Below are 26,019 nucleotides of genomic sequence, written 5' to 3'. Positions count from 1 at the left end.
GTTTGGAATTTGTGTGCATTCCAAACCCTTCCTCTATTGAGATAACTTTGCCACCCCATTAACTGCATTCTGTAATGTCCAAAGCTGCATTAGTTTATCAGGGAAATTTGTTCTCATTGCCAAAATTAAACTTCTCCAGGACATTTAAAACCAGATCTGGTTCTAATACTTGACTGTGAAAGGGTTTTACTGAAATTACTAATGTGCCTGAGCACTTTGCACAAAACCTTGAAGTTATGGATGTGCAGCAGCAATGATAAACCAAATGAATTTCATTAATACTTTTCGAACAAGTATTTATCAAAGATTTGGAGTTTTTTTCTCATGAAAAAAGTCATATTCCATTCTGTTCTAGTAAGAAATACTTTCTTTAAAATCCATTGCAATGAGAGAAAAATATTGCTGATCAGCTCCAGTTACTGATTGAATTTAGGCTGGTTATGGTTAATTCCTATTTAGATTCATTAGTTCTTGCTGTTCACTTACCGTTCAAGTCAGATAATGCCGGAGATCTCTGAAAGACTGATTTCACCTATGCAGCCAAGCAAGATTTTATTGAGTTCCCGTTGGCTGCAGTTATTCTGCTTTTTATGTACCTTAGTTAAAAATAAGGGAGGTGGAGTTTTATGGCTCCAAGATGAGCACTGAGCGCCTCCAAAATTCCCTGGTTGTTTAAGCAAATGCACTCTGATTTATAGCAGCTAGAATAATAGGAGTATTAGAAAATGCAACCTATGAGAAAAATACCAAATGAGTTAGTCCTAATTAGCCTAGTGAATAGAGCAACAGAAAGGGAAAGAGCAGGGAAAGGTATGATAGCCATTTTCAATTACATACAATGTTGTTGCACAAGAAAGGAGAAAATCTGTGTTCCATGTTCATAATGGATACAAAGAGAATAAGCTCTGACTACACGGGGGAAGATACAGTTTAGACATTAAGAAAACCAATTTTCATAAGGAAGATTGTTAAATTTTCATAGATATGAAGGATCTTGTGTCTGTGCCATTTTCATCTGTGGCAGTCTGTTTGTAAATGCCAGTTATGTTGACTATCTCCCCTTCCATTTCATGGGCCAGCAGAGGCTGTCAAAGATGCATATTGTGAAAAAATACACAAAGGGAAAATACCAAACTGAATAAATTTCTAATTGGATGCCTTAGAGTTGGAGGGGAATATTCCTTGCTGCCTTGTTTCACATAACTTTGTCATGAAACCTTCCCAAATTAAAGAAATTATTTCACATGCAAACTCAAGAATTGTCTGTGGACTGTTAAATTTATTATTGCAGTAATAACAGACAGTGTACATGTAACTAAACAGCTGCTGTTGTATGATTCTCTTTAGCACCTATAAAAATTACACAAAATCATGTAATAAATAATTCATTCAGAAACAAGACCCGAAATCATGTTCTCTGTGGGCTGGTTGGGGGAAGTATTTAATTTCGCTTCACTTGGGAAGCCTACTTAGTAATAAAGGCTATCAGCCTCTTAAAGCAGGATCGAATTACTGATTTGTGACATGAAGGCTGGTTTGCACAATGATGTGCTTAATGGGTTATTTAGTTCCATGTCAGCTGGCACTGATCACTCAGTTGAACAGTTATTGGCCACTGAGTGACTAAATGTGGGTGGATGCATGTTCTGGGCATCAGAAGCCTCTTCATAATTGAAAGCAGGAATAAAAGTAATGGATACAGGATTCATGGCTAGGGTCGTTTAATTTTCTCTTAGTGTCTGGGAGGAACATCTGCTAAAACTGAGAAGTTTATACTTCAGCAATAAGTCATTGGTGGGAATGTGTGGGAAGGGTGACGGTAGTGCTACCTGTGCATTCAGAAGTGGGCTGTGCATTACATTCTGTATTTGTAGAATTATGCACAAATTTTTGATTGACAGAATAAGTGTTATGTGTTTTAAGATGATATATTTTACTTTCAAGTCAGATAGTAGAGAGGGTCGGTTGAGACTGAAGAGACTTGAGCAAATGTTGAGGTTGTAGATAATCGTTTCATCTACTCCGGTCTGAGAAATGTACTTATCATTGGCCATCTTTTGCTAAGGCATTTATTAATCTATCCAAGGGAGTTATTTTTGTTAATATTATCTTTTAACGTGATTCATTTAACAGTTTGTTCTTCTGGCCTTTTTTAAAAAAGATGAAACGTGAATTTTTTTGAAGAATCAAAATGTAGAGCATCTGGTTGCCTTTGGAGTTAGCCAGTCCTAGAATAATGATGTTTTAGACTACTTCTAATACATATGGATGCGGTACAGAAAAGGATACACTTTACATGGAGCTGTGTATTAGTTGTTGGAGTGAAGACAAGGACTTTGGTTGCAGCAAAGGTACATAATTGTAATAGCTATGTTAGGTCATATTTTCTGTTGTAGTTACTTAGTGTTTTATTTCTTTTTAAAGAATTCATACCAAAAAAGTGCTGCCTTGAAATGAAATATCTGAAAAAAGTAAACAAGCTTTCAGGTTCCCATGACAGTCTTCAGGTACCTGGTAAAGAATTTGTACTTCTGAAATCTTAGTTTCTTTTCTAATCCTGCTCATTTTGTAAGAAACTGCTACCTCTATTAGAAACCTTATCTTCCTTGTCTCTTTTGACCCTTACAGTTATGATACCATTACTAGTTGTGATTTTTTTCATGCTTTCAGGTTTCCCTCAACTTTTTAGTTTTAAAGATATGTTCAGTGGTTTTACAACAGCATAACTAGGTCAGTATTTTGGGGAGTAAAACTCTCTTCAAATTGTTCTTGGCAGTATGCAAGAGTGGCATAACTACAAAGTGCCATCAGTGTTCCAAGGGCTACAGCGAAACTTCAAGAAAGGAAAGAATGAAAACAGGGCTGAAATATAGGTTTCCGGCAAAAGAGGTGTGACTTTGGGTAGAAAATAGGTGCTAAAACTCTCTGTGCCAACTTAATCAGCTGTGACAACTTCACACTTTGTACTTTAAAAGGATTTTCAGAAGGTAGTTCTCAAAAATTTAACTTTAAACTTTTCCATTACACCCTTCTGCTCACATGCTTTCTGTCTCCCGGGCTGTTTGTTGAGAAGACTGTTATCCTAATGTATGCTCAGTGAGAACTGAAAGCAGGAATTGTCACATGGAGTCAGGCTGTTGATCTGTCTAGCTGTTCCTAGCAGTGATTAATCTTACCTTTTTTGTCTTTATCTCCTGGAGTGGAATATTGAAATTTGGCATATTGTTAAATGAGCAAACTAAACCTTCTAGCATCCAGAAGTAATCAGGTAACTTTTACCCCATGCTATGAGTTCACAGCCTTTATTATTTTTAAAACATCAGCTGTTTATCACCTGCATTTGAAAATGAACTATCTGTAATGTCTACAGGCTGTGGCAGGATAATGATTTTACTATGACTTGGTGACGAATTCCTTGCCAGCAGTTGGTGACAATACTGCTGTCAAAGACAGAGTTTTGACCTCTGCTTTAATTAATCATTTCTTAGCTTTATATTCATAATATCCCAAATAATGTGGTGTGCAAAAGATGTCATTTTAAGGGAAGTGCCAAGAATAGATTTCAATAATAGATGTATGATCATTTTTAATGACGAATAGGGGGGATGGTGTTTGCTGTAGATTGAGATGTCACAATATTGACAGATTAAGAACATAGGATTTTTATTTGCCCTACATAATGTGAGTTTTCATAGTTTTCAAAATAATTGCTTTTAGAAAAAACTTTAAGTGCTTTTAGTGAATAGATAGCAACAATTACAGGAGTTTCTTACTAAATTAATCTGAAAAATAAATACTGCTTGCAATTTCTTGTTCTCCCTCTAGTGCATCAAAACTCTGGCAGCCTGACATCTGGCAGAATTAAGCGTGGAATAACGATGGTATTGTGACTAATACACAAAAATATCAGACACTGACTAAATATTTGCAGAGGGCCCATTTGTGACACATTTACCATAGCTTGTTGCACTGAATGACAAGCTGCTTGACATGATAAAATTTTCAAAATACTGGCATTAGTCAAATGTCCGGAGTAGAATAGATAATCTCCTTAAACCCATTGTGTTCTCAGTGAAGAACATAATAGACAAATTCTGATCCTCCTAGTCCATACAAGCCTTTCTGTCACTACTGTGGTGTTTACATTCCACAAATAACTCTGCAGTGCTATAATAAAGACATCACCCATCAACTTAACTCCTGTTAAGGTGTTAGTCTGTGCTGCATTTTATTATTCATTTGGGAAAAAGAATGATTGATGGGAGTGTTGAAACCAAGATAAGATAAAGCATAAGAGCATATAATGACAGTTTAAAGGTCAGCATTTAATTGAATGTTAGATAAGAGGAGATGCTTCCTCCTTTCACATCATGATGTCTCTTTGTCCATTTACATTGCATATCTTGAGATTTCAGACTTAGCTCTGCATTATTTTTTAACAGCTGAGACCCTTTATGTGCGGGATTAATAGTTTCATGAGTGCATGTGACCTTTAAAAAAGAATGATCTAGATAAAGTTGTTTGGATAATCACTTGAGGAGGGTTTGCATAAAAGCCTTTGTGTTGGAAAAAATTCTCTGCAACCTGATCAAACACTTCATTTTACAAAGCTTGGATTACAAAGCAAATAAACAAAGACCACATTTGCACTCAGTTTGGAAAGACTGGCAGAGATCTAAAGACTAAGGCCATAACCTCGTTGTATTTATCTCTTTAAAACTGTAGTAGAAAATCAAATGAAAAGATTTATCATCAGAGAGCGTTTATCATGTCATAGATGAAAAGGTAATTCATAGCCTGAAATCACCCATGCGCAATCGTGATGACTTGCTGTTGTGGCCTCAAGTTGGATACCAGGAAGGTGTAAAATTCATCAATACTGGACTTGGCTATACATATGGTTTTGAGTCGTCAGCCTGAGTCTTCAGTAGCAAAACCGTTGAGAATGCAGATTTATTACAAGCATGGAAATGTGGAAAGGAATACACAGGACTTTGTAACATGTCAGCAGTAGTAATGGAATTATAGTCTTAAATGGGTAGGGTCATACTTGAATGCATTTTTATTGGGGTCAGCAAAGGCTTTTCCCAAATGACTGAAATCTCTTGGAATGGTGGGCAGGGGGGCTGGGGCAGGTGTCCCGTCCTGCCTCACCTCTGCTCTCTGAGCCAGATGCTGCAAGGCTTCTGCGTAGGCTGCTCAGGCTTCAGCTAATGACTGGTTTCTCCACTCCTCCAGCGCTCCTAGGGGAGACTGTTCAAGAGTTCTGCTCCTAGAAGCACTGGAAACCTTTCTCCAGATTTTCCGGTTTGAATTTATTTCCAAACTCTTTTTACCACTGTGCTTCACGCATGAGCTTGTGGGTTGTTGCTGGTCGGAGTCTTGCACAGGACTTCATTTTACTTCAGCGTTCTTCCGTGGTTTACTGGAAATTCCATGCTTTGTATGTCTTAATAGTGAATTTGCCATTCATGTGCTGTATTCATTCTCTCACTCTTCTGTCACTTGCAGTTGCTGAGACTCCCAGTTAGTGTTGGAGGTTATGCACATTTTATATCTTACAGACCTAAATAGTTGACTTTAAACAGTACTTTGAAATTCCTTCCATTGTTCTTATTCCAGTCCTCAGGCTCTGCTGCTCTTCCTGTGCAAGATTTCTGTTTATGGATGACAGCACCTTACTGTGTGTTACAAGCCCTGGTAGTTCATACCAGTTCAAACATGCAATGACATTTTCTTACTGTGGCATTGAAGGTGAGCGTAGAATTCAAAACTGCTGTTTTCCCAGTATGGAATATCCATGTGTTCACATGTGGAACATTCATAGAAATAGATACACGTGTGTCTCAGCTATTTAAGAAACAGTGGATCATGAAAGCAATATGAAAAACCACAGATTTTGCAGTGAATTACGTAAAACAGCTTCCAAGAAGAGAAAAGAATTAACTACTTCTGTTGTTTGCATTCTTATGGTTTATGGTTTCTTTTTTTTTTTTTTTAATTGGTGCTTTGTGTCTGAAAATTATTCTGGTTTATGATCTGAAGTTTGATAAATCAAGAGCTACTTTGTGCTTGAAACTTTTGCCTTTAGTCTTTTGTAACTGCATAGGGTTTTGTGGTGGTTTAGGTGTGTGTGTTTGTTTGTTTGCGTTCCTGAATTTTGTAGTACCGATGGTTCAAAACCTGGTAGATCTGAACTTCGGAGAAAATAGTTTAGGAAGAACTCAATAGGAGTGCACTCTTCTGGCTGGGAAAATGAGCTTTCTACAGAAAACCTCTCATCCCAGCCACAGATAAATTTTACCAACCCGAAAAGGGCATATGCATTATTGAAAAGCAAAAAAAGCTTTGGACAGTTGGGCCAAGAGGGGCTCAGAGATGAGCCCTCTTGCACTTAGACTCTGACCCAGTATTCTGCGTGCGAGCAAAGAATTGGCGAGTGAATCCCTGTACGATGCAGCTGGACGGAGATCTCTATTGTACAGCTTGTGGCTTTGAAACTGTTGTATCGGACTAATAGACTCATATTTTCATCTATGGAAAGCTTACCTGAGACCGTCATTTAGAGATGTCTTACATTAGTGTAATTTTCCTGTCTTCTTTGCTCTCTGAGGTTTCTCTGTTTAGACCTCTAATATTTATGTAGTTTAACATTACAGAAAAATAGTATCAATGCAATTCTACGAAATTCCCTCAATGACTCCTCACATAATCTTTTTGTAAATCTATGCAGTTTGTTGTGCAGTGGTAATGGTATAAAGCTCTTACTGACATGACCTAGAATTCATTTATGAATAATGTGAATGTCTCAAAATTATTAACCATTCTGCCCTGTCACATCATCTTGTATTCCATGTTTTATAGAAGGGAAAAAATACATACTGGAAATGTGTGATTGTCTAACATTCCCAAGTATGTATTCACGGAGGAAGGAATGGTCCCCTGCTATCATGAATCCAACTTTATGATCATTGAGGGGAAAAAAAAATGTAACTAATGTTTAGAAAAACCTGAGAATCGCAATGTGTTTCTCTGTGTAGTAACCCAGTATTGTTTTGCTTTAAGAAGGAAGCGATTTATTTTTTTCTTTAAATCTCTCACTGAACCAAGGCTATTACCTGCCTGAGGGCCCCGGTCAGTGTAATCCTGAGAAGCTGAAGTTACTCCATTTTAATACGCTTTCTGTTATTGATTCTCTGATAAGAGTGTCTGTGTTTCAATTAAAGTGAGTTTGTGATAGTTATTTTTATTTCATGGATATCCATCCACAGCAAAATCTGATTTTCCAACCGCACTGCAGGTTTTCAAACAACTTTTGCTTGGTAACACCTTCAGCTACTGTGGGATTCTTACTACATCTAATTCCAGGACAAAAGCTGAGAGACTTCAGCACACTGTTAGTCTTCGTGTGAAAATAAAATATTCCTTTTGCCTGCTTTACCAGCATAGCATTATGCTCATTTTTGCCTCAAAAATTGCTTACCTCCCTGTTTTCTTGAGGAAGTCTAGGTGTATTTTTCGCCATCAGCATTCTGTTTCTGCCAGCTTGAGGACCAGCTTTCAGTTCTTTGTTTCTTAGAATATCTCATAGAAATTATTATTTTGTTCAGTGAGTCAAATTGACTTGTGTGCTCTCGAAGCACTGGAGTGCTATTTCAACCTTGTTTCAAGGCTGACCTTGAAGTCTAGCATTATATACCACCCTCTGGCCACAGAGGTGCTTTCCCAAAGGATATGAATGTGTGCAAGTGGATTTATTCAGTTCAGTGTAGTGCCATTGCTGTGCTGTGGACCCAGAAATAAAATAACAGAACCCTACAGTGTCCCTCTGAACAGATCTTGTTTATATATAATTCGACAGTAATAATAAGGTGGTGAGAACATACAGCGATTCTGGATTTAAAAAATTACATTTGACATGATTGAAAATTGGGTAAAAGTAACGACCAGGCTTTTTTCTGCCTGACTTTTGGTAGGGTTATCTGTCATGGTTCTCTTGGCACGTCAAGCTTTTGGGATACTAGGAATGTCAGGATTTCCCTCTAATTGGAACTCTAGATGTCAAGCTGTAGTAGGTCTCTTGCTAGTTATATATTGACTCTGGTTCTATATCTTTTTAGTTCTTCAAAATCTGAATCTAGTTGATAAGGGAAAGTTATTGAGTGCCCTGTTGGATCAGCAGAACCAATATTATTTTTTAAGTAGTTCATAATCCCCAAAGTTTTGTCTGCTTCATTGTGCAGTGTTTTGTTAATATGAGTAAACTTGCTTTTAATGTCTTATTTAGGGTCCTTTATATAGCCATGTTCATTATGCTTTTTTTTGACTATTTATGATTAAATTCAGAATTCCTGAATGAAGACTATTTTTTTTGTAAAATATGTTGTTAGATGAGAAGGAGGAAATAAATGTGAAGACCTGGATCATATAGAAAACTGCTCTTGTCATAAATTTAACAATGTTTTTTGATGGAGTTGCTCACGTATGGTTGAAGAAATTAGTACCCAAAATCTGTGTTACCAAAATAGATTATTTTAGCTGTGGGTACATTACAGTACGTACAGTATACACAGTAAAAGACATAGACTGACCCATGTCACTCATGTTTTGGAGTTTATGAAAGAAAAAAGTAAAAAATTCAATGGAGAGGAAGAGAGAAGGAATTGAGAGAGTATGTTAAGAGAGGAGGCTGAAAATAGAATCTACATTTTCCCCAACATATGTAGTAGCTATTTGAAGGATAATAGTTTAAGGATTGTGAAAGGCTTATATGCTCAATAAAGTATAAAAGTATTTACCTAATGCTGTGGGATTAATTTTCGTTTGTTGGCAAGATGACTTGGTATCATAAATTGATAACTGTAAGAACTACTTCTTCCTATCCACCTACAGGCAAAAAGCACACAGCCCGAAGAAAACATCACAACAGCAGAAAAGGACAGCGAATTATCATAATGCAAATGTGTATCTTCATGTAATAAACTGGTGTTGCTTAGATGGCAGCCGAGGTGACTAAAAGGAACAGACGGTGGCATATGAATAATGCTATGTACACAAATAGCAAATTAGGGCCACTTAATTGTTCTTGTAGTGCAGGAACTTGTGCTGCATGATGGAATTGAGAAGTGACACGTTCAAAACTGGGGAAGCAGTGCTCTCCCCTCCCAGAGTACAGAGCTGACTTGAAGCACTCTTTGATTTCAGTGTAGGAACAGAAATCAGCAGGATTCTGAAGCCTCTTGTTCCCATTGACAAAATACTAGACCTTCTGAGAGACTACTAGATCTACTGTGGAGATGGGAGGGTGGGTGTGAGAATATTTCTGGACAGTGAAGAAAAGTAGTAGAAAAATTTGTAAACATAGTAGAAACATATTTTCATTCTAAAAACATAGGCCTCCACCCTGGTCATGTAAAGGTTTCTTGTAAGACACCTTTTCTAGCAGCAATAACACAATATTTAAGTAAAAATAACTTCCCTGAGTACCAACTTTAAAAGTCAGTGCTTTAATTAAAGTATGGCTATTCTGAACTAGTTCAGAGCTGTGCAACCCGTTTTGATTTTAGTTGGCATTTAGTAACCAGGCCACTGCTAGAACAGGACTAGTTTATGGTTGTCAGAGGTTATCTTGGACCAAATGATAATGTGTGTTTGACGTTAATATCAAAGTTACTAACCTTAAAAGAGAATAACCCATTTCTACATGTTTTTTCCCCAGACACCTGAGGAGCTAGAAGATGTATCTGACCTTGAAGAAGACCATGATGCACGTAGCCGTACAAGTATTCAGACTGAAGGGAAGACTGACAGGGTAGGTATTACACCAGTTTATTTAAAAAGCAATTTGACAAGGGGGAAAATGCTACTGTATTACTGTTCCTATGAAGCCACTTAAAGTCATACAGTGAAACATTAAAATCTAGTTCAACTCTTAATAGATTTCTGAAAATGTGCAGAGTGCATAAAATGATGTGTATGACCTGAGAGAGAAAAAGACAGTGTAAATACATGGCAAAGATGTAGAATCATAGAATATCTCAAGTTGGAAGGGTCTGATAAGAATCAAGTCCAGGTCCCTGCAGGACTACCTAAAACTGAACCGTACGACTAAGAGCATCATCCAGACTCATCTTTTGCTCCAGCAGGCTTGGTGCCGTGACCACTTCCCTGGGGAGCCAGTTCCAATGACCAGTGTAAATTAGACAGAAAAATTCTAACAGGTTACAGTTTCATTAAATGGGGCTTGGTCTAATAGCAGGTAGATTATTAAGGAATTTTTTACGTCTGGGTCTTAGTGAAGCCTGCAGTGTGTATTAACCCAAACCAGCCTCTACGTATGAGAAAGTTCAGATGCACTGTGCAGAGTAAGGGCTGCTTGTGCAACCTTAGCACCACAGCAACCAAGTTAGACTGTGCCTGCTGTGTTCATGTGTGAACTTTTCTACATTTGATGACTTAATTAGTGAATTTATGAGGAAGTATGAAAAGCTTCATGCAGTATCTTACAATTTCTGTATCTCCAAAGTTCTGAATCTGGTTTTCTTTTTGTATCATCATTTAACCTGAAGACTCCACTACATTACTGGTTGTTGTTTACATTCAAACATTTTTAAGACCCTGGGAACATTTTTGAGGTAACAAAAAGGTTTCTTAGTGCAAAATTGATGTATTCAGCAAATATTAATCTTCTTTATGCTTCCATTTTAAATGATGTTTCAGCAAAACTCTATTAATAACTTTCTGAAGTGAAAATATCCATGGGGTCAGAAATGTCTATTTCATTACTTGTTTGCTCAATACCTAGGGCAGTAATAGATCTCTCACACTTGATTGATTCTAGTGTTTTTCCTGTAATGGAAATTATAAATGATAGAGCTAGGTTGGAAAAAGCAAAACTTTTCAATATAAACAGAATTATGTCAAGAAGATGACATTTTAATTCACATTTGCTTTTCAACAAGCACTTCTTTCTTTTATTCACCAAACACAAATATTTTCTTCGTTAAGACCCTAAGTACTAATGAAAAACTACTAACCAAAATGAACGCTGTTCACTTGTGTTGGATATGTGTATTTCAATTACATGTTAATTAACCGTCATTTGATTCTTAAAATATTGTGAGAAATGTAAGAACTCTGTGAAAGGTCAGCTCGTACAATGTTATTACTTAATAAATGTAACTGGCAATTAAAATATACTAGCTGCCCTTCTCTAATAAAGTTACTCTTTGTAAATGTTAGCACATAGCCCCCACGTTACAGGCTAAGATTTCTATTGTAGTTACGAAAGGCAAGGTTTTCCTTCAAAACATTATCTGTATAAGATGCTATGGATTAGTTCGGGACAGATGCAGGTGATGTGCTTGCATATTTCCATAAATAGCCCATAATGAAGTCACTCGAAGGCTTTCCCTCACTGGGAGAACATTAGTAGTAGTTTGTAGATGTTTACTATCCTAATATAGTAGCAAAAGATCCACTAAAGCTTTAAAAGATCACATTTTCACACATGGCTCATAATTTCTCAGATGAACCAGAATACTTATTTAAAGGGAATGTTATTTGAAAAGAAAATTATAAATAACACACGCTTTCAGATTTCTACACAAAGCAAGAAGTAAATGCTGAGGACAGTTGTGAGCAGGGCGCTGGCAATGAAGAATCAGAGACACGGGGTATTGCTGTGGAGAGGTGCCTCTGGGATGCAGTTTCCTTTGTACTGCACACAATATATAATCCACAAACTCTGATTCTGTATCTTTACTTGGGAACACTTTTCCTAGTTTTCAGATTATAGTATCAGGGCCATAAATGGCACGTTACTAAAAAAATTATTTGAAAATATAGCTTTGACTAAATTAGATACATACCCTCTTAACCTAAATGACCATGTTGACAGAAACCTTCACGTACATTTTCTTTTAAACAAATGTTTGAACAAATCTATTTGCTGCTGCACCAAACACGAACAATGATTTAAGGCCTCTTTGTTTCATACCACTATGTGATATTGATATTTGAAGATTTGTACCTAGAACCTATTTAGTAAAATGAAGAATCTGTATAGGGAAGACAGGTTTTAAGGTTTAGACAGGGGTTTTGTTTTGTGCTCTGCAGCAGATTTCCTGTGTTGTTGTGAGGCTTTTGCACGCAGCAGGTAACATCAAAAATGACTGTTCCAGAAGTGGTATGGCAAGATTGCAGAGACACTTTTTTTCCTCCTTGAGATCTTTCTCTTGGGCATTTCCACTACAGTAATTCAATTTTATTTATATATACCTGTCTTGATATACTAGCTCTGCATAATAGCACTCTTGATTCCTCTTCCTTTGTCAGGAGTGTTGTATTTTCTGCTATGTCACATCTCTCACTGCTCCAACAGGGAATTACTGCCTATGAAAGCACCTTTTTTCTTTCTCTTTTTATCACAACATAAAAAAACATATCGCAGGATGTAAAACCAGATATGATGTGCATATGACACTTGTAACATCTCAACTAGCAAATCTCATTTTCCTTATGTAGGAAAAATTCATATATTAATGGTAACTTCTTCAGAATCTGTCTGTATAGAGATTATAGGTTTGTGGTGAGATGACAGGATGAGATTTGACCTGGTGTTTATGTTCCTGACTCTGCAAGTAGATAGGTAATTTCGGAAATGTTCCTTCATTGACCTTTCCCTCAGATAATTCATATCTTCAGGATGAATATGGGGATGCTTATGGCACCATCCCACACTGTGGGATGCAGGTTAACTTGGGCAATGTGCTGTGAGATCTCTCCGTGATTGAACTGGATAACAATACTCATTATTATTTGTAGGATGGTTTTACACCCTTGAAGAAGATCCTTAGGACCAAATCCTTAGCTACTGTAAAAACAGATGCTGCTTGTGGATCCAAAGATTAACACAGTTTTTCTCAGCTGAAAGCTAGGGCTGCCTCTGGTTGTTGTGTCTGATTTGTGTAGTTACTCTGCAAGCTTATCACACAGTAATTTTCCTTCAGGAAATTTGTCCCGTCATGATCAGTGTAATTCCACTTGAGGTAGTTAGTGGTTTATTATATAATTTTGCATTGAAGAGAAGGTCAAGTAAGTACTTGCCCAGTTAATTTTCAGTGTTAGAAGACAATGTACATTCTGATGATAGGAGAAAATTTGTGTTTAAAGTTACTGAATGAGTTAGGAGTACAGCTTAGCTTAATTTTAAAGTTATTGCTACAGGTTAGGTGTTCATATTGAAGAAGAGGTGGAACGTTTTAGCTCATACATAATCCACATACGGATGACAAGAGCAGAAATGCTTTCAGGCAACCACCCACCCACAGGTTTTCTCAGAGTCCCGCAGACTGTTTTGTGAGTACATACACAGAAATGTCTCAGAATAAGATCATCTTTTATATAGATTTGTTGCATACTATGTTTACATAACAATTCAGGGGTGATAAAGGATTGACTCAGTGTGTATTATATTGTGAATGAGAAAATCCACACTGAATTACTTTATTGTTTTATTTGTATTACATCTTAAATACAGCAATCATTAATTAATTAATTAATCATTAATCTAAAAAGATATTTAGCCTTGAAAAGATGGCCACATAAAAGTCTTACCAAACCGATACAAAAGAAAACACCAAGAACACCTATTGATAGTTGCACAAAACAATACTTAGAAGGGACGTTAATTTGCCATGAAATGAATCAGCTATTCTTACTCAAGTAACGAGTACTTTACATCTAAGTTTCTACATTAATATAAATGCTGGCATACATTAATGGGAGGATGTGGTACTTTGTTAATAAAAAGCTGAGTTTAAAGTATTTTGTAAATTAAATTTTTTTCAAAGCCACACAGATGCTTGAAATCCTGATGATAAAAGTTCAAGCATAATGCAAATAACTACTCTAATTTCAAGTGGGTCCTGCTACTAATCATTTTGACAGTTAATACACAGCAAAAGATTCCCTGTCAGAACTTATGATCTATAAAAAGGATTTAATTTCCTTGCTTATGCTTAAGTTACCCCCATTTTAGTAAGGGGAAGAAGTGAAGTTAATGGAAGACTCAAAGTTTTAGCAGTGCAATATTATACACTATTACAAAGTAGGACTGGAAAGAACTCTGGGAAGTAGGCTGATCTGGCCATTTATTTGTCCCAAGGCAGAATAAATATACGTCTTCCTGACACGTGCATATATAAGAGCAATTGCGTTGCTGTATCTATTTAGCTCATTACTGGAATTCACTCTTTATTGGAAAGTGTTTTTTTTCTTTATATGTCATATGTTGCAATTAAGCATTAGTCTTACCTTTTTTGTGGTTTTTGGTTTTTTGTGTGGTGGTTTTTTTTTTTTTTTTACTTGTAGATCCTAATTCCATGTCCTCACTGTTTTTTAAACTCCATATTAAATATCTCCAATACCCTTTATTTATCCATTCAGATAGTGCTTTCAGTATGTCTTTTTGCTCTGTTTTTCTTTCCTCTGGATGCTCTTCAGTTGGTTAATGACTTTGTGAATCGTGTGTCCAGACTGTTCATATTGTTAAGTGTATATGCCAGCTGTGGTCTCAGCAACAAGCACTAGGGTAAGGTTTACAGTATTTTCTTCTGTATACATACTTCAGAATGAGTTTTGTATGAGGTTTGCCCTTTGTCAAGAGTACAACACTTTGATCAACAAATCCTCACCCACAGAGCTGCTGATAACCGCTTGCGTCTCAGGTCTGTGTGCATATTGGTGATTTTTCTCAGGTGTAAAACCCTGTACATGTCTCAGCTGAAATACATCCTGTTATGTTTTCAGATCAGTTGTCAGGTTTCTCAAGATCACTTTGAATTGTAAACCAGGACCATTTTATGTTAAACCAGGCCTCTTACACTGCAAATGTATACTGTGTACTCTCGGCTCTGTCATCCACACCGGTAGTGAAAATACCGAATGATGCCAGAGTCAGGGCAGGTCCGTTCAGAATTCCTCCTGATAGATCTCTCTAGTTTGGCCTGTGTTCTTGACAAGTATTCTTTGCACAGCTCTCTAACCAGTATCACATCCACCCAGTGGCAATTACATGGAGATGATATTTCTGTAGATTATTTATGAGGATGACATGAGAACCAGTGACAAAACCTTAGTGAAACCCAGATTCATGACATGTTGCTTCTTCATCTATTGGCCTGTTACCCTGGGACAAGGAGAAATTAGATTTAATGTGACAATTGCCTCATCTAAGTCAGCCTTTTTAGTGAAGGCTGATGCAAAAATGGCATTACAAAGTTTGTTCTTTTGTTACTATTTCCCGATAGCTTTACCTTTTTATCCAATCATATTGTATCTAAAAATACAGAGGAACTGACGTGGCAGCACACGAGGCGCTCTCTGAACTTGTTCAAAGAACGCTGGACTTCAGCAGACATGTTATAATTCTTAAAATTGGAACGTGACAACTGGTGACAGCAGATAGTATATTTGACAGAAGAAATTCAGCTTCTCTCAGCTGTCATTATCACACCCTCACACAATTCATCTCTGGGGAACATCCCGTGTATTCACGTTGCCATGAATCGCTGAATATCCACTGTTCTCTCTTTGGCCTCTTTATCCAAACTTGAACAATTATTCACTCAGTAGAAAAAGCAGGACGTTTTGTACAAGGTAGTAGACACATTTTACTCATTTTGATAGAATCAGTCTTAATTCTGTCCCATATTCAAGAAAAGTACTTCTTTCTATATTGGCATTAAAAATACATCTGTGTAAGTCTTCATAAGTGCCTTTCTTATGCTCACCCTTATGGTGAAGTAGGCTCAGCTAATGTGCACGTATTTTATGGTGGTGATCTACAAAGTTCGTTCAAGCAAAAACAAATGTCACAACTGGAACTGTTTTAAAATAGTTGTATTGAAATATATGCTTGTCCTTTGAATGATTTAGAGAGATTTTGTTCACTTCTACCAAGTATTCATCTGACTGTGCAGCAGGGTAACGAGAACATAGGTGAGATGGCTTCTTGTGGCTGCTGAGCCTGTGCTGGAATGAAGAGCTTAGCTCTCAATTAGGGCAAAGCAGGGACACGAATTGGGGCTTTTGAATCTATGCCATTACCTTATAACTACTGTGTGTGAAGAGTATGTTGGTTTGTATTCTTGTTTGTAAAAGCTCTGAAAAGTTTTTAATGTGTTACCTCAGGAGAGTGGGGTTTGTTTTATTTGTAACCTACAAAATTGTAGAAAACCAGAGTTTTTCTCTCTTTCTAGTTACGTGACACACCGCAACCTACAAAGCAGGAAGTGTTAAATAATTTTCAAAGGGAGCTTCTTCCCTTTGAAGATGATGTCTGGCTCACCTCTGTCTCATACAAAAGTAGCTTTCGATAACACAAACAAATTGCTTGAAGATACTGTGCTTCTTGTGGCTTTTCTTTCCCTCTTCTCTTCCTTGTAAGTGGTGAGAATTTTGGTGGTGTGGATCTAGCCAGTCATTTGTTTCAGGAGATAAGGAAAGAAAAAAAGCGTGTCAGTAGGACTTGGAGAGAATAATCATAAGTTTATATGCAAGTCAATTCCTTAGATTGTAGCCATGGACAAAGGTGAACATGAAATGAAAAGGCTGAACATGAAATGAAAGGCTGAAATGAAAAGAAACACCGATCTCACATGGTAAGTCAAGTTGGAAACGGGACAATGCAAATAACTTCAGCGTTGGAGACTGCCAGCTACCAGGGATAAATAGCCTTCTGAAGAGTTATATATATATAGATATAGATAGATAGATACCTGGGGTTTTTGTAATAGAAGAAAGGAAAATATAAAATATAACAACTTCTTTCACCTAGTTTTGACTGTTATGTGCTACGTACTGCAGTGAAGAACATTTTGTCTTAGAAGTAATGAAAAAATCATTTTCTCCTGGTGGACAAAAGAAACTTTGACTTACGTAATGGCATTCTTTCAATTTAGATCTTTATTTCACATTTACCATTATGTTGTCTATTTTGATACAGAACTGTATCTGCGCTTAAGAGGCTGTGTATATAATTGTTTTATTTTGTTGCTGTGCATGGCTTTAAACACTATGAGGGAAATGAAAGAAAAATCAAGGTCAGAACTGTTGTTTCCTTTGCCCCTTTGTTCCAGTGGATAATGTGTCTCATTCCACCTGAAACTTACTGCTGGAACGTAGCAGGCTACTGTATGTCACAATTCTGTCGTTAAAATGTCATCTTTCTTGGGGTTTCCAGATCTAGGCCTGTGTTCTTGAGCTCAAAACTGTAGTGAAGCTGGGGGCTAGGAAATACCGTAAGTGTCCACCAATCAGCAAATACGTATTAGATTATTAAAAGGGTACTTCGGTTATCTGAACTGTGTAGCCCAACTCTTATTTTTGGCTGTCCCACACCTTCCCCAGCAAGCTTAACCTACAGTCATGAGGAAAATGTGTCTTAGTTTAGGTGTTTGTGGGATTTGTTTTGTTTTGTTGTTGTTGTTGTTTCCTTCCAGATAACAGGTTAAGTATTCCTTAAAATAATAACACCTTCTAATTCTGTGACTGCAATGATAACATAGTTATACTTTGGGAGACCTGTAATTCCCAGTAATTTCATGTAAATGCAAAAATTAACCTTGTGACAGAGTGTTTCAGGCAAAAATAAAATCTCTGAAATTGCATGGCTTGAAAAACATATACATTACATATTAAACTGCTTACCCATTATACTAATTGTAAGTAATTCTGTGACTGCCTTAACTTTCCATTTTATGGATGGTAGATGTTTTATAAACAAGAATAAGTCACAAAATATTTATTGTTTAATTGCTGCATAATTACAGTGTATGAATAGTTGCTGTATGTAACTCTGAGCTCCTGATGGCCTGCGGTGCAGGAGGTGCACCCCTTCAGAGAGAAGGTGGGAGATAAATCCACTACGGCAGTAGGGCCACCAAGACCAAGAGGCCAAGGTCTCCTCTCTTCTTGGGGCAGAAGGTTTTAAGAAGGGCCAGGGCTGCCATATGGCCACGTGATATGTCAGCTCCTGTCTGCAACCTGGCCTGTTTCTGACACAGGAGGTATATCTGACCCTTGTCTGGAGCAGGCTGATAATCCTTCTTGTGAAGAAGAATGTTAAGTGAAATATTTCTTTCACTATGCTGCATTTTCAGAAGTTGGTTCACTCTTGATGTATTAAATACTTTGGTAGTGCTCAAATGTTGGAAGAATACATGCATTTAGTGTAGATTGAGTGTTCTGATTCCATAGAGTGAACTTGCACAAAACACACAACTCTTCTAGCTATACTAAACCTTTATTTTCAAACAATGTTAGCTGGTGGAATGTTTGCAAACAGTCCAGTCTGGAGGTGCAGTCCAGAATAGGGCTGTGTCCTGCCTGAGCCCGGTTTGGCTTTGTCAGAATATGGGATGTTTTCCTCTTGGCATTCAGGATATTTTTTTGGTAACCTTATTCACATACTGATTTCTGACATGTTCATCTATCGTCTTCAAGGACGGAAGATGCATATTTGAACAATTCTCAGTTCTTAAAATGATACTGTAGAGCCTTCTCAGGAGAGAGGGCAGGCATACCTGAAAGTTTTAGGACAATTAAGCATTTTCAGTTATTCTTTCCTACCTGAAAGAATATTGCATTTTGCAACTTGCATATACATCGTACTTAATATCTCTTAGGCTCCTTCATCCCTAAGAAAAAGCAAAATCTATCAGTCGTATTTCATAAGGGCTCTTTGGAATAATTTGTTCTTTGTTCTTTCACTGTATTAATATTAATGATTTCATGGACACCACTGTCCCCATTACACTGAGGTAATTTATTTGGCCCAACCCAATGATAGCATATGCATTTTGAAATTCAGAAGCACTACATATTTAATAATATCCAGTGATTTTGTTTTAAAAAAGAAAAACACTCTGACATAGACATTTTGCAAATCAAATCATTTTATGTTTTAGGCTAAGATGACTCAACTGCCAGAGGCTGAAAAGGAAAAGATAGCTGAGCAAGTGGCCGACTTCAAAAAAGTCAAGAGTAAGCTTGATGCAGAGATTGAAATATGGGACGATACCAGCAATGACATCATTGTTTTGGCCAAGAGGATGTGTGTGATTATGATGGAGATGACTGACTTCACAAGGTAATTATGCAAAAAAGGGTCCTCAATATTTATAAATGTTGTAGGCCATTGTCATATTGTTACAGCAGGAAATACTGGGTTTTTAATGTGGGATGACAGCATCTCTACAAAACCGAGTGGCTAAGCTAATGTAGTTATCTTTACCACACTAGCTAGCTGCACTGAAATGTTGGAAGGGAGGTTTGAAGATTTGAATTACACTTGTCCTTAATTTCCTCCCTTCCCCGCCCCCCCCTTATTCATCTGTTTGGGGTTTCTGCACATTTTTTAGCACTTTATTTCTGCTCTCAATGAAAGGGGAAAAGTAAAAAAATAATCTTGATTTTACGCTGTAGTTCTGTCTCATCTCTTGTTCTTTCTACTTGCACCATACCATGCTATCAAGCATAAAACATACTGTACAGAGCATATGCCTGGCAATACACATTCAGACTCATGCATATTTTTATAACATGTTATTTGCTGTTGCTTTCGTCAGAGCTGAATAAATGTTAAGTAAATTTCATCAAATTAATTGTACCAAAGGGAAGTGCTGGTGGTTCCCCCCCGCCTCAGCGCAGTCTGGTTGCTGATAGGTAGGTAAAGCCTTAAAACACAGCTACTCTTGCAAGACACTTCATGTTTCATAAAATAAGTCTTTTCATGCAAGATACGAAGAAAAATCTAAGCCTCTTGGAGAAATTCTTCAAGTGTGTAAATTAACAGAGTTGCATAGAGCTGAACCAGCTAACAAACCTGGGGTCTGGCTTACACTTTCCAAATTCACCTTCATGTGAGAGAGATTTAAAGACCTGCATGTTGAACTCTGCAATCCTTTAATTCTTTTAAAGAGCATATGATTTGTATTGAGACATGTGAAATAGAACATATTGTGCCATAAATTCAGGCTTTACAATTAAAGTCACCTCCCTTACCAGAATTCTTTAAATTATTAGCTTTAGATTAATCAAGATTAACAAGGCCAGTGCATTGTCTTAGTTTTGCTTCTGTGCCTCTCAGTCGAGTACAGCATAATCTGCAGTTTTGACCCGAAGAACAGCTCTTGTCCAGTGTTGCTGATACCCAAAGGTTCCACAGAGAACTCTGAAATGACTCAGGTAAAATAACTTACCTGAAAGTCAAATTAAAATCTATTGGAAAGAGAGAGTGGAAATCCTAGTTTTTCCTTCAGAATATGGTAGGCAGCTATGTTATTGGAAGATGGATTTTGATGATTCTCTTCCAAATTTTAGGAAATATATTAATCCTTTTACTTCATAGATGTTTAAACTATAATTTAAGATATAAAAGTACATACTCCTATATAATATGTTTTCTGCTTGATCCTACGAAGTCTCTGGTTCAGTTTCTAGGGCTGTTCATAACAGAGGCCAAGGTCACCCTGTAGTACTGTATATACAAGAAAAAGTATCTTACAAGATACTTTTGTATCTTACATAACTTTACCTTACATCTTCAGAAAGCTGGTTTTGAATACATCCATGAGTAATATGTTTTCAAGTTTTGTTTCTTCTTTAATGATGCCAGGCAAAGTCTTGTAAAATGAAGGCCCGTATCTATCTAAACAATAGTTACACTCTTCCCCTTGCTCTTATTGTTGTTAAGTGCTGAGGAGCACAGCTGGCTTCCTCGCTCCCTTCTCCAGGAACATCTGGGGATGAATAGTGCAGAAGCCACAGCAAGCACCAGCTCACCTTAGGAGTTGATCTCTCCAGTCTGTAATTCCAAGTTCTTGGACGTGGAAGAAATAAAATATTCTGACATTTTTTATTTGTTACATCAGAAGCTACTCAGGCAAATAGTAAATTTCTGTATTTGAGTCACTTGTTACATAAGCTCATTTCTGTTTTCTTTCAAATGTATTATCTTGCATTCATTTTTTTTTAATCTTAGTGAGTGCTTTCCAAAGCTTTAGTTTTTCAAGGTCATCTTGGCCATCTTAGTGTGTTAGCATGTGTGTATTGTCCTGAACATTTATGCAACATGTTCAACTAAAACCAAATCAGTGTTGATATCAGAATAACTCATTATTCAGACAGAAGGTAATGGGAATGGTGCTGGCATAAGGTATTGATGTATATGCCTCAGCTAATTAAAAAAACTACTCCAGGGTGATTTCAGTGAAAGCCAGTGATAATCAGTGATTGTTCAGTGAGAGTTAGGACTGGTGTAAAGAGTAACCACGTGAAGTAGCTTATTATGGCTTAGCTTCCTCATTTGATTATAGAGGCAGATGCCTCTGGTTTTTGGTTTGTGTTTTTTTTTTTTTGAATCTTAACAGAAGGGACCTGCAGAACCTCATTGGAGATGATTCTTATCCTACTGAACATTAATGAGCATGTCCTCTGCAGATAGACACTAGCCCGGGCTACTGTAATTTTAAGTAATATGTATTTTTCCAGCTTTCTTTCAACTTTGTATATGCTACATGACATAAGTGTACTAAAACTTGATGAAACTTGCTGCAGTGAACCATCCTATAAATCATTGTCATAGAAAACTTATACCTGGCAGATGGAAAAGCAATTGAGCAAGAACAGAAATCTATTGTTGGAAGTATGTAGCAGCTAACAGCAGCTGCTAATCAGTGGTATGAACATGATAATCAGGCCTGTTTATGCAAAACTGGTTCTATTGATTGCTGGAATCTGTTAGAAATTCTGTAAAAATACCATCATATTTGCAGTGGTAAGCTTTGGCCCTGACAGGCAGAGGTGGAGGCAATGGGTAACAGGCATTTGCTCTGCTGAAAGCATTGCCCCCTGTTCTCATCTGGACTCCACCAGACTTGCTTGTTGGAGAATTCCTGCCAGTTTTACTGTCTGTTCACTGAAGGTTGTTGGTCCTAGAAATGAGACAGTTTGGTAGAGGTTTCTTTCTTGAATTTAACTTTGCTGAAAATGAACTGGACAGTAGGTTTTCTTTCTCTATGAGAGCTACAGTGAATAAGACAAAAAGAACAAAATAATGTGAAATTGTTCCTATGTTGCCATGTCTTCAACAGCAAAGCTGAGAAATGAATGAGGTATCAGTGGGTCTGCTGATGTTTTCCATCTGTCTTCAGCCTGTATCTGCAGCCACATTCCTGGTTTTCTCACTTAACCATCCTCCTCTGAATATGCAGGAGAGGTGCTTTGTGACTTCTCTGTTCAAAGTGGTGAGGTGTTATCAAAGCACTCTGTTGGGCCAGGATCTGTCCAAAATGCCTCTCTGCATCTCCTTGGAATGCCTGCTCTGCAGAACTCTACAGGACAGGATTTCTTTGGTTTTCTGATCCCTTAGGGAGTCACTTGAGATAGCAGGACATTTGGTTTCTCTGGCTAGTGCGGGTTTAAACTTAATTTTTGCCTTCCAGACTATTAGGCAATGAATTATTGGGAACTGTGGGAGATACTTTAACACCATCCCATGGATACTTGACTGTGCAGAAGAGGAGTTTGCTTGCTTACTATTTAGGGATTCCAATTGCTGTTCCAAAGGCTGCATATGTATTTGTTAAATATTAGTTGGATGGTTTGGGGATGGGAAGATGAGCATTGGGTTCCTCCTTTTCACAAAGCCATCACTTCTATAGTCCTTGCACATGCTGTACCCTAGCAATTGTGACAGTTCTTAGTGAGAGGTGGTGATTGACATGGATTCGTAATTTCTATGCACTGAAGTCAGACTTGGCCCAAATTCTGCCATTGTGGTGAGTGGTGCTTGGTTATGTCACAGAGAAGGGAAAGTAGGATTTCAGTTCTTGGTTCAGCTTTTGAAAGGCTTCTGTCTTCCTCAGTGAGGACAAGATATAAGGATTGCTTTGGCCATAGATTTTCCTAATGGTTATCTTAGACGACTTCATGATGAGCGTTTTGTTTTGAGTAGATCCCATTTTGAACTCCTGAACTCTCGTTTGCAGGGTTTCCCACTGTCTAACAGTGCAGTGTGTGATGTGATGGTTGCTGAAGATGTATCTAAGCGTTGTGATGCTCACTTAGATGCCCCTAAGTCCCTTTGCAGTCTCAGGTGTCTGATGTCTGAAATGCCATAGCTGTAAAAGGACCATTACTGACTTGAAAACTCAGTCCAAAACTTATGCCTACTGGTTTCAAAATAGAGGTAGTTCATTCTGGTTTTCAGCTTCCACTTTTCAAGCAGCAACAGATGCGTCCTTGTGTGTGAGAATATACTATTTTAAAGGAATAGCTTCTGTCTTGACAATGAATGAGTTTTCTCCTTTAAATTGAGCTTTTAAGTGGACAAAGATCCTGTATAAACATAGAGAAATGAATTAATTTAACTTGCTGCCTAGACTTGAGTGTATGTGACATAGTTTCATTGTATTGATGGGTGGTATCTAAATGAAAGATTGGAACAGAACTGGAATCTGGACAGGCAGACTTTTAGAGGAGTAAGAGGAGGCTTGTTTGGATTTGTGATGTAGGATCTATGTGGGGAGGAGATACCGTGCCCGTGAGGCAGTTGGTTCACCCCAAAAAACAGAGAACTTAACAAAGATTGACATTAAAGAAAACACAGTTTCATGGAGCTAGGGACTCTGCAGTACGACATTAGAGTAACAGCATATATGATGCGGAGTTGTCTTAAGGCTAGTTCAGATTTTTTAAGCAATTAATTCAAAGCTCTCCTCTGACTTTTAGATTTACTATTTTTCAAAGCCGTATTTTACAGAAACTGAAGTAGTAGCTAATAAACAAGCCTGGGTACATCATGGATTCAGTGTCCCAAATGCACTCGTTTTTACCCTAAGTTTCTAACCATTGTCAAATTACATTACTGTTAAGAAACCTTGCAGGGCTTTTGAAATAACTGCTTATTCATATGTTTATCTCAAATACAGGTATGAATTGTGTTTTTAAACACAAAAAAGTATGGACAAAATTACCCCAAAGACAGTGTGGGCTTAGGGAGATACACGTGTATGTGTTCTCCTTAGGAAGCAATGCTGCTATGCACTAGTCTCTATTCTCTGCCAGTGTTTTGGAATGTACAACAGGCAGAGTTACCTGTAAAAGGAGTGGAAAGGTGAAAAAATAGGGATTTTCATAGGAATAATAATAAATATATATATGCTTACATAATTTGAATTTCTTTTCTTCTTTGTGTCCTGTCACATTACATTTTCCCTCAATTCCTGGTACAAAAGTAGGAATATTGACTGATTGAAAATGTTCAAGTTTAAAAAGAAGTTAGAGCTTTAAAAACATTTTTCCCCTAAAAGTAAATCACATGGGTCAATCACAAGTCAACCTTCTGTCCTTTTTCTATGTCTTCTGTAGAGATAAATTGCCTCATCTGCTATAATGATTTTAATAATATTCTGGTGAAAATACTATGACTTCTCTGCTGATAGGCAAAAAATGTACAGGAAAAATCCTGGAGTGGTGAGGCAGTGTGTGTGTTTCTAAGCTTTATGTGTAAATGGAGCAAGATTTTTTTTCCATTGCCACAGCAGATTTATAATTAAGAAGGTATTTACCAATAAAGAGACACAAATCCCCTTTACTGATATAAAGGAATATGTATCTATTTCCAGTAGTGTGTAGGATCAGAACAGTGCAATTTTTAATTCCTATTGAGAAAGTAGCAATGGTTTAAGCAGAAAGGGAAGTCTGTCATGAAGTTGTTGAGAACAGCTTTAGTGGACAGTCTTTGAGTCTTGCTTGCTAAGGAAAGTTCCTTCATAATAGCAGAGTACTGCAGAATGGCTTCACTGCAAGTTTTTCACAGCACTTTGCTGATAGGGAAGATACTACCAGGTTCTCGGATGAGATTTGGATATACAAGGCAGAGCTTGCTGCCACGTCTGAGGTGATTTTAAAGAAGATACACCAGGGAAAGACCAGCTTTGGTAACTGAGTTCTGCCGGGCGGTTTCACAGCATGCCCTAACAGCATGCAGTGCCGGGATTCAGGATGGGCAGTGCCTGGTTGAAGGCTCTATGGCAATCCTTTTCAGTTTTCTGTGATAAAAACAGTAAATGAGAATCACCGGGCTTTTAGTCCTACCTGTTTTGTAGGTTTGTTGACATTCCAGATGGCGCCACATGAACACTTTAAAAAAAAAAAGTGCAACTCTTAATAAACTGTTTGGAATATGCTTCATATCTGCTCTTGACACTTGTTTCTAAAATGGCATCAATATCAGAGTTAATATCAGAAAAATAGTAAAAATAGCAAAATGAGTTAACAAGACTTGGAAAAATAATCTAGATATCTAGTAACCCTAAATATAATTTGGTATCCATCTCTAGTACTTCCAAAGATTGCAGCTTAGAGAATTTTCTTTCTGTAGTACTCTTGGTTAAGACCACGTGCAGCTGCCCGATCTAGCAATTCTCCTTCTCTGATACAAGCCAAAATCTTCAGCCTTAATTCATCTGCTCTCCCTGGTCTTCTCATCGTTGCTTGGGAAAGCAAGAGAGGGGGGATCTAAAAAGAAGATGGGAAGTCATGATGGCAGTTCTGTAGTTACTGGGATTTTAAGAGACCATGAGACAGGTGATGATGGAAGAGGGATTATGTTCCTGTCCAAGTTGATCAATGAAGCTCATCACCATAAATCACTATTTGGTTTACCTTTTCTGATGTCTTTTTCCACTTCAGAGTTATCCATGATCCTGCTAGTTTCCCTTCAGTGGCCAGATGCTTCTGAAATACTACAGAGCTTTTCCATTGCACCTCAGAATCCACTGCCATCCTTGCCTTTTTCTGGCCCCTCCCATCCCTCAGATTTATCTCTGCTCCATCCAGCTCCTCTCACTCATCTGGAGATTGCTCACCTGTCCCAGCTCCTACCCAGTCCTCTCCCTGGTCACCAACCCAGTCTGTCACTGCCACAAAAGATAATGGTACCTTTAGTAC

At 37.5% G+C, this 26,019-nt stretch overlaps 1 protein-coding gene across 4 annotated transcripts in view; it reads left to right on the top strand.

The window, feature by feature from the left end:
* The window catches only part of CTNNA3 (catenin alpha 3), a 499,026-nt gene that overhangs the window by 422,071 nt on the left and 50,936 nt on the right, over positions 1-26,019 (top strand). For all 4 annotated transcript variants that reach the window (XM_065638800.1, XM_065638799.1, XM_065638802.1 and 1 more), the window contains 2 exons: positions 9,719-9,811; positions 18,972-19,153. In XM_065638800.1, the coding sequence (XP_065494872.1) occupies positions 9,719-9,811; positions 18,972-19,153 (275 nt within the window). The remainder of the gene's footprint in view (positions 1-9,718; positions 9,812-18,971; positions 19,154-26,019) is intronic.

The sequence above is a fragment of the Caloenas nicobarica genome, chromosome 7 (genome assembly GCF_036013445.1).
Source record: "Caloenas nicobarica isolate bCalNic1 chromosome 7, bCalNic1.hap1, whole genome shotgun sequence".
Classification (NCBI taxonomy): Eukaryota; Metazoa; Chordata; class Aves; order Columbiformes; family Columbidae; genus Caloenas; species Caloenas nicobarica.
Note: the sequence above shows the minus strand (reverse complement) of the source record. Positions and strands in the feature narration are given on the sequence as shown.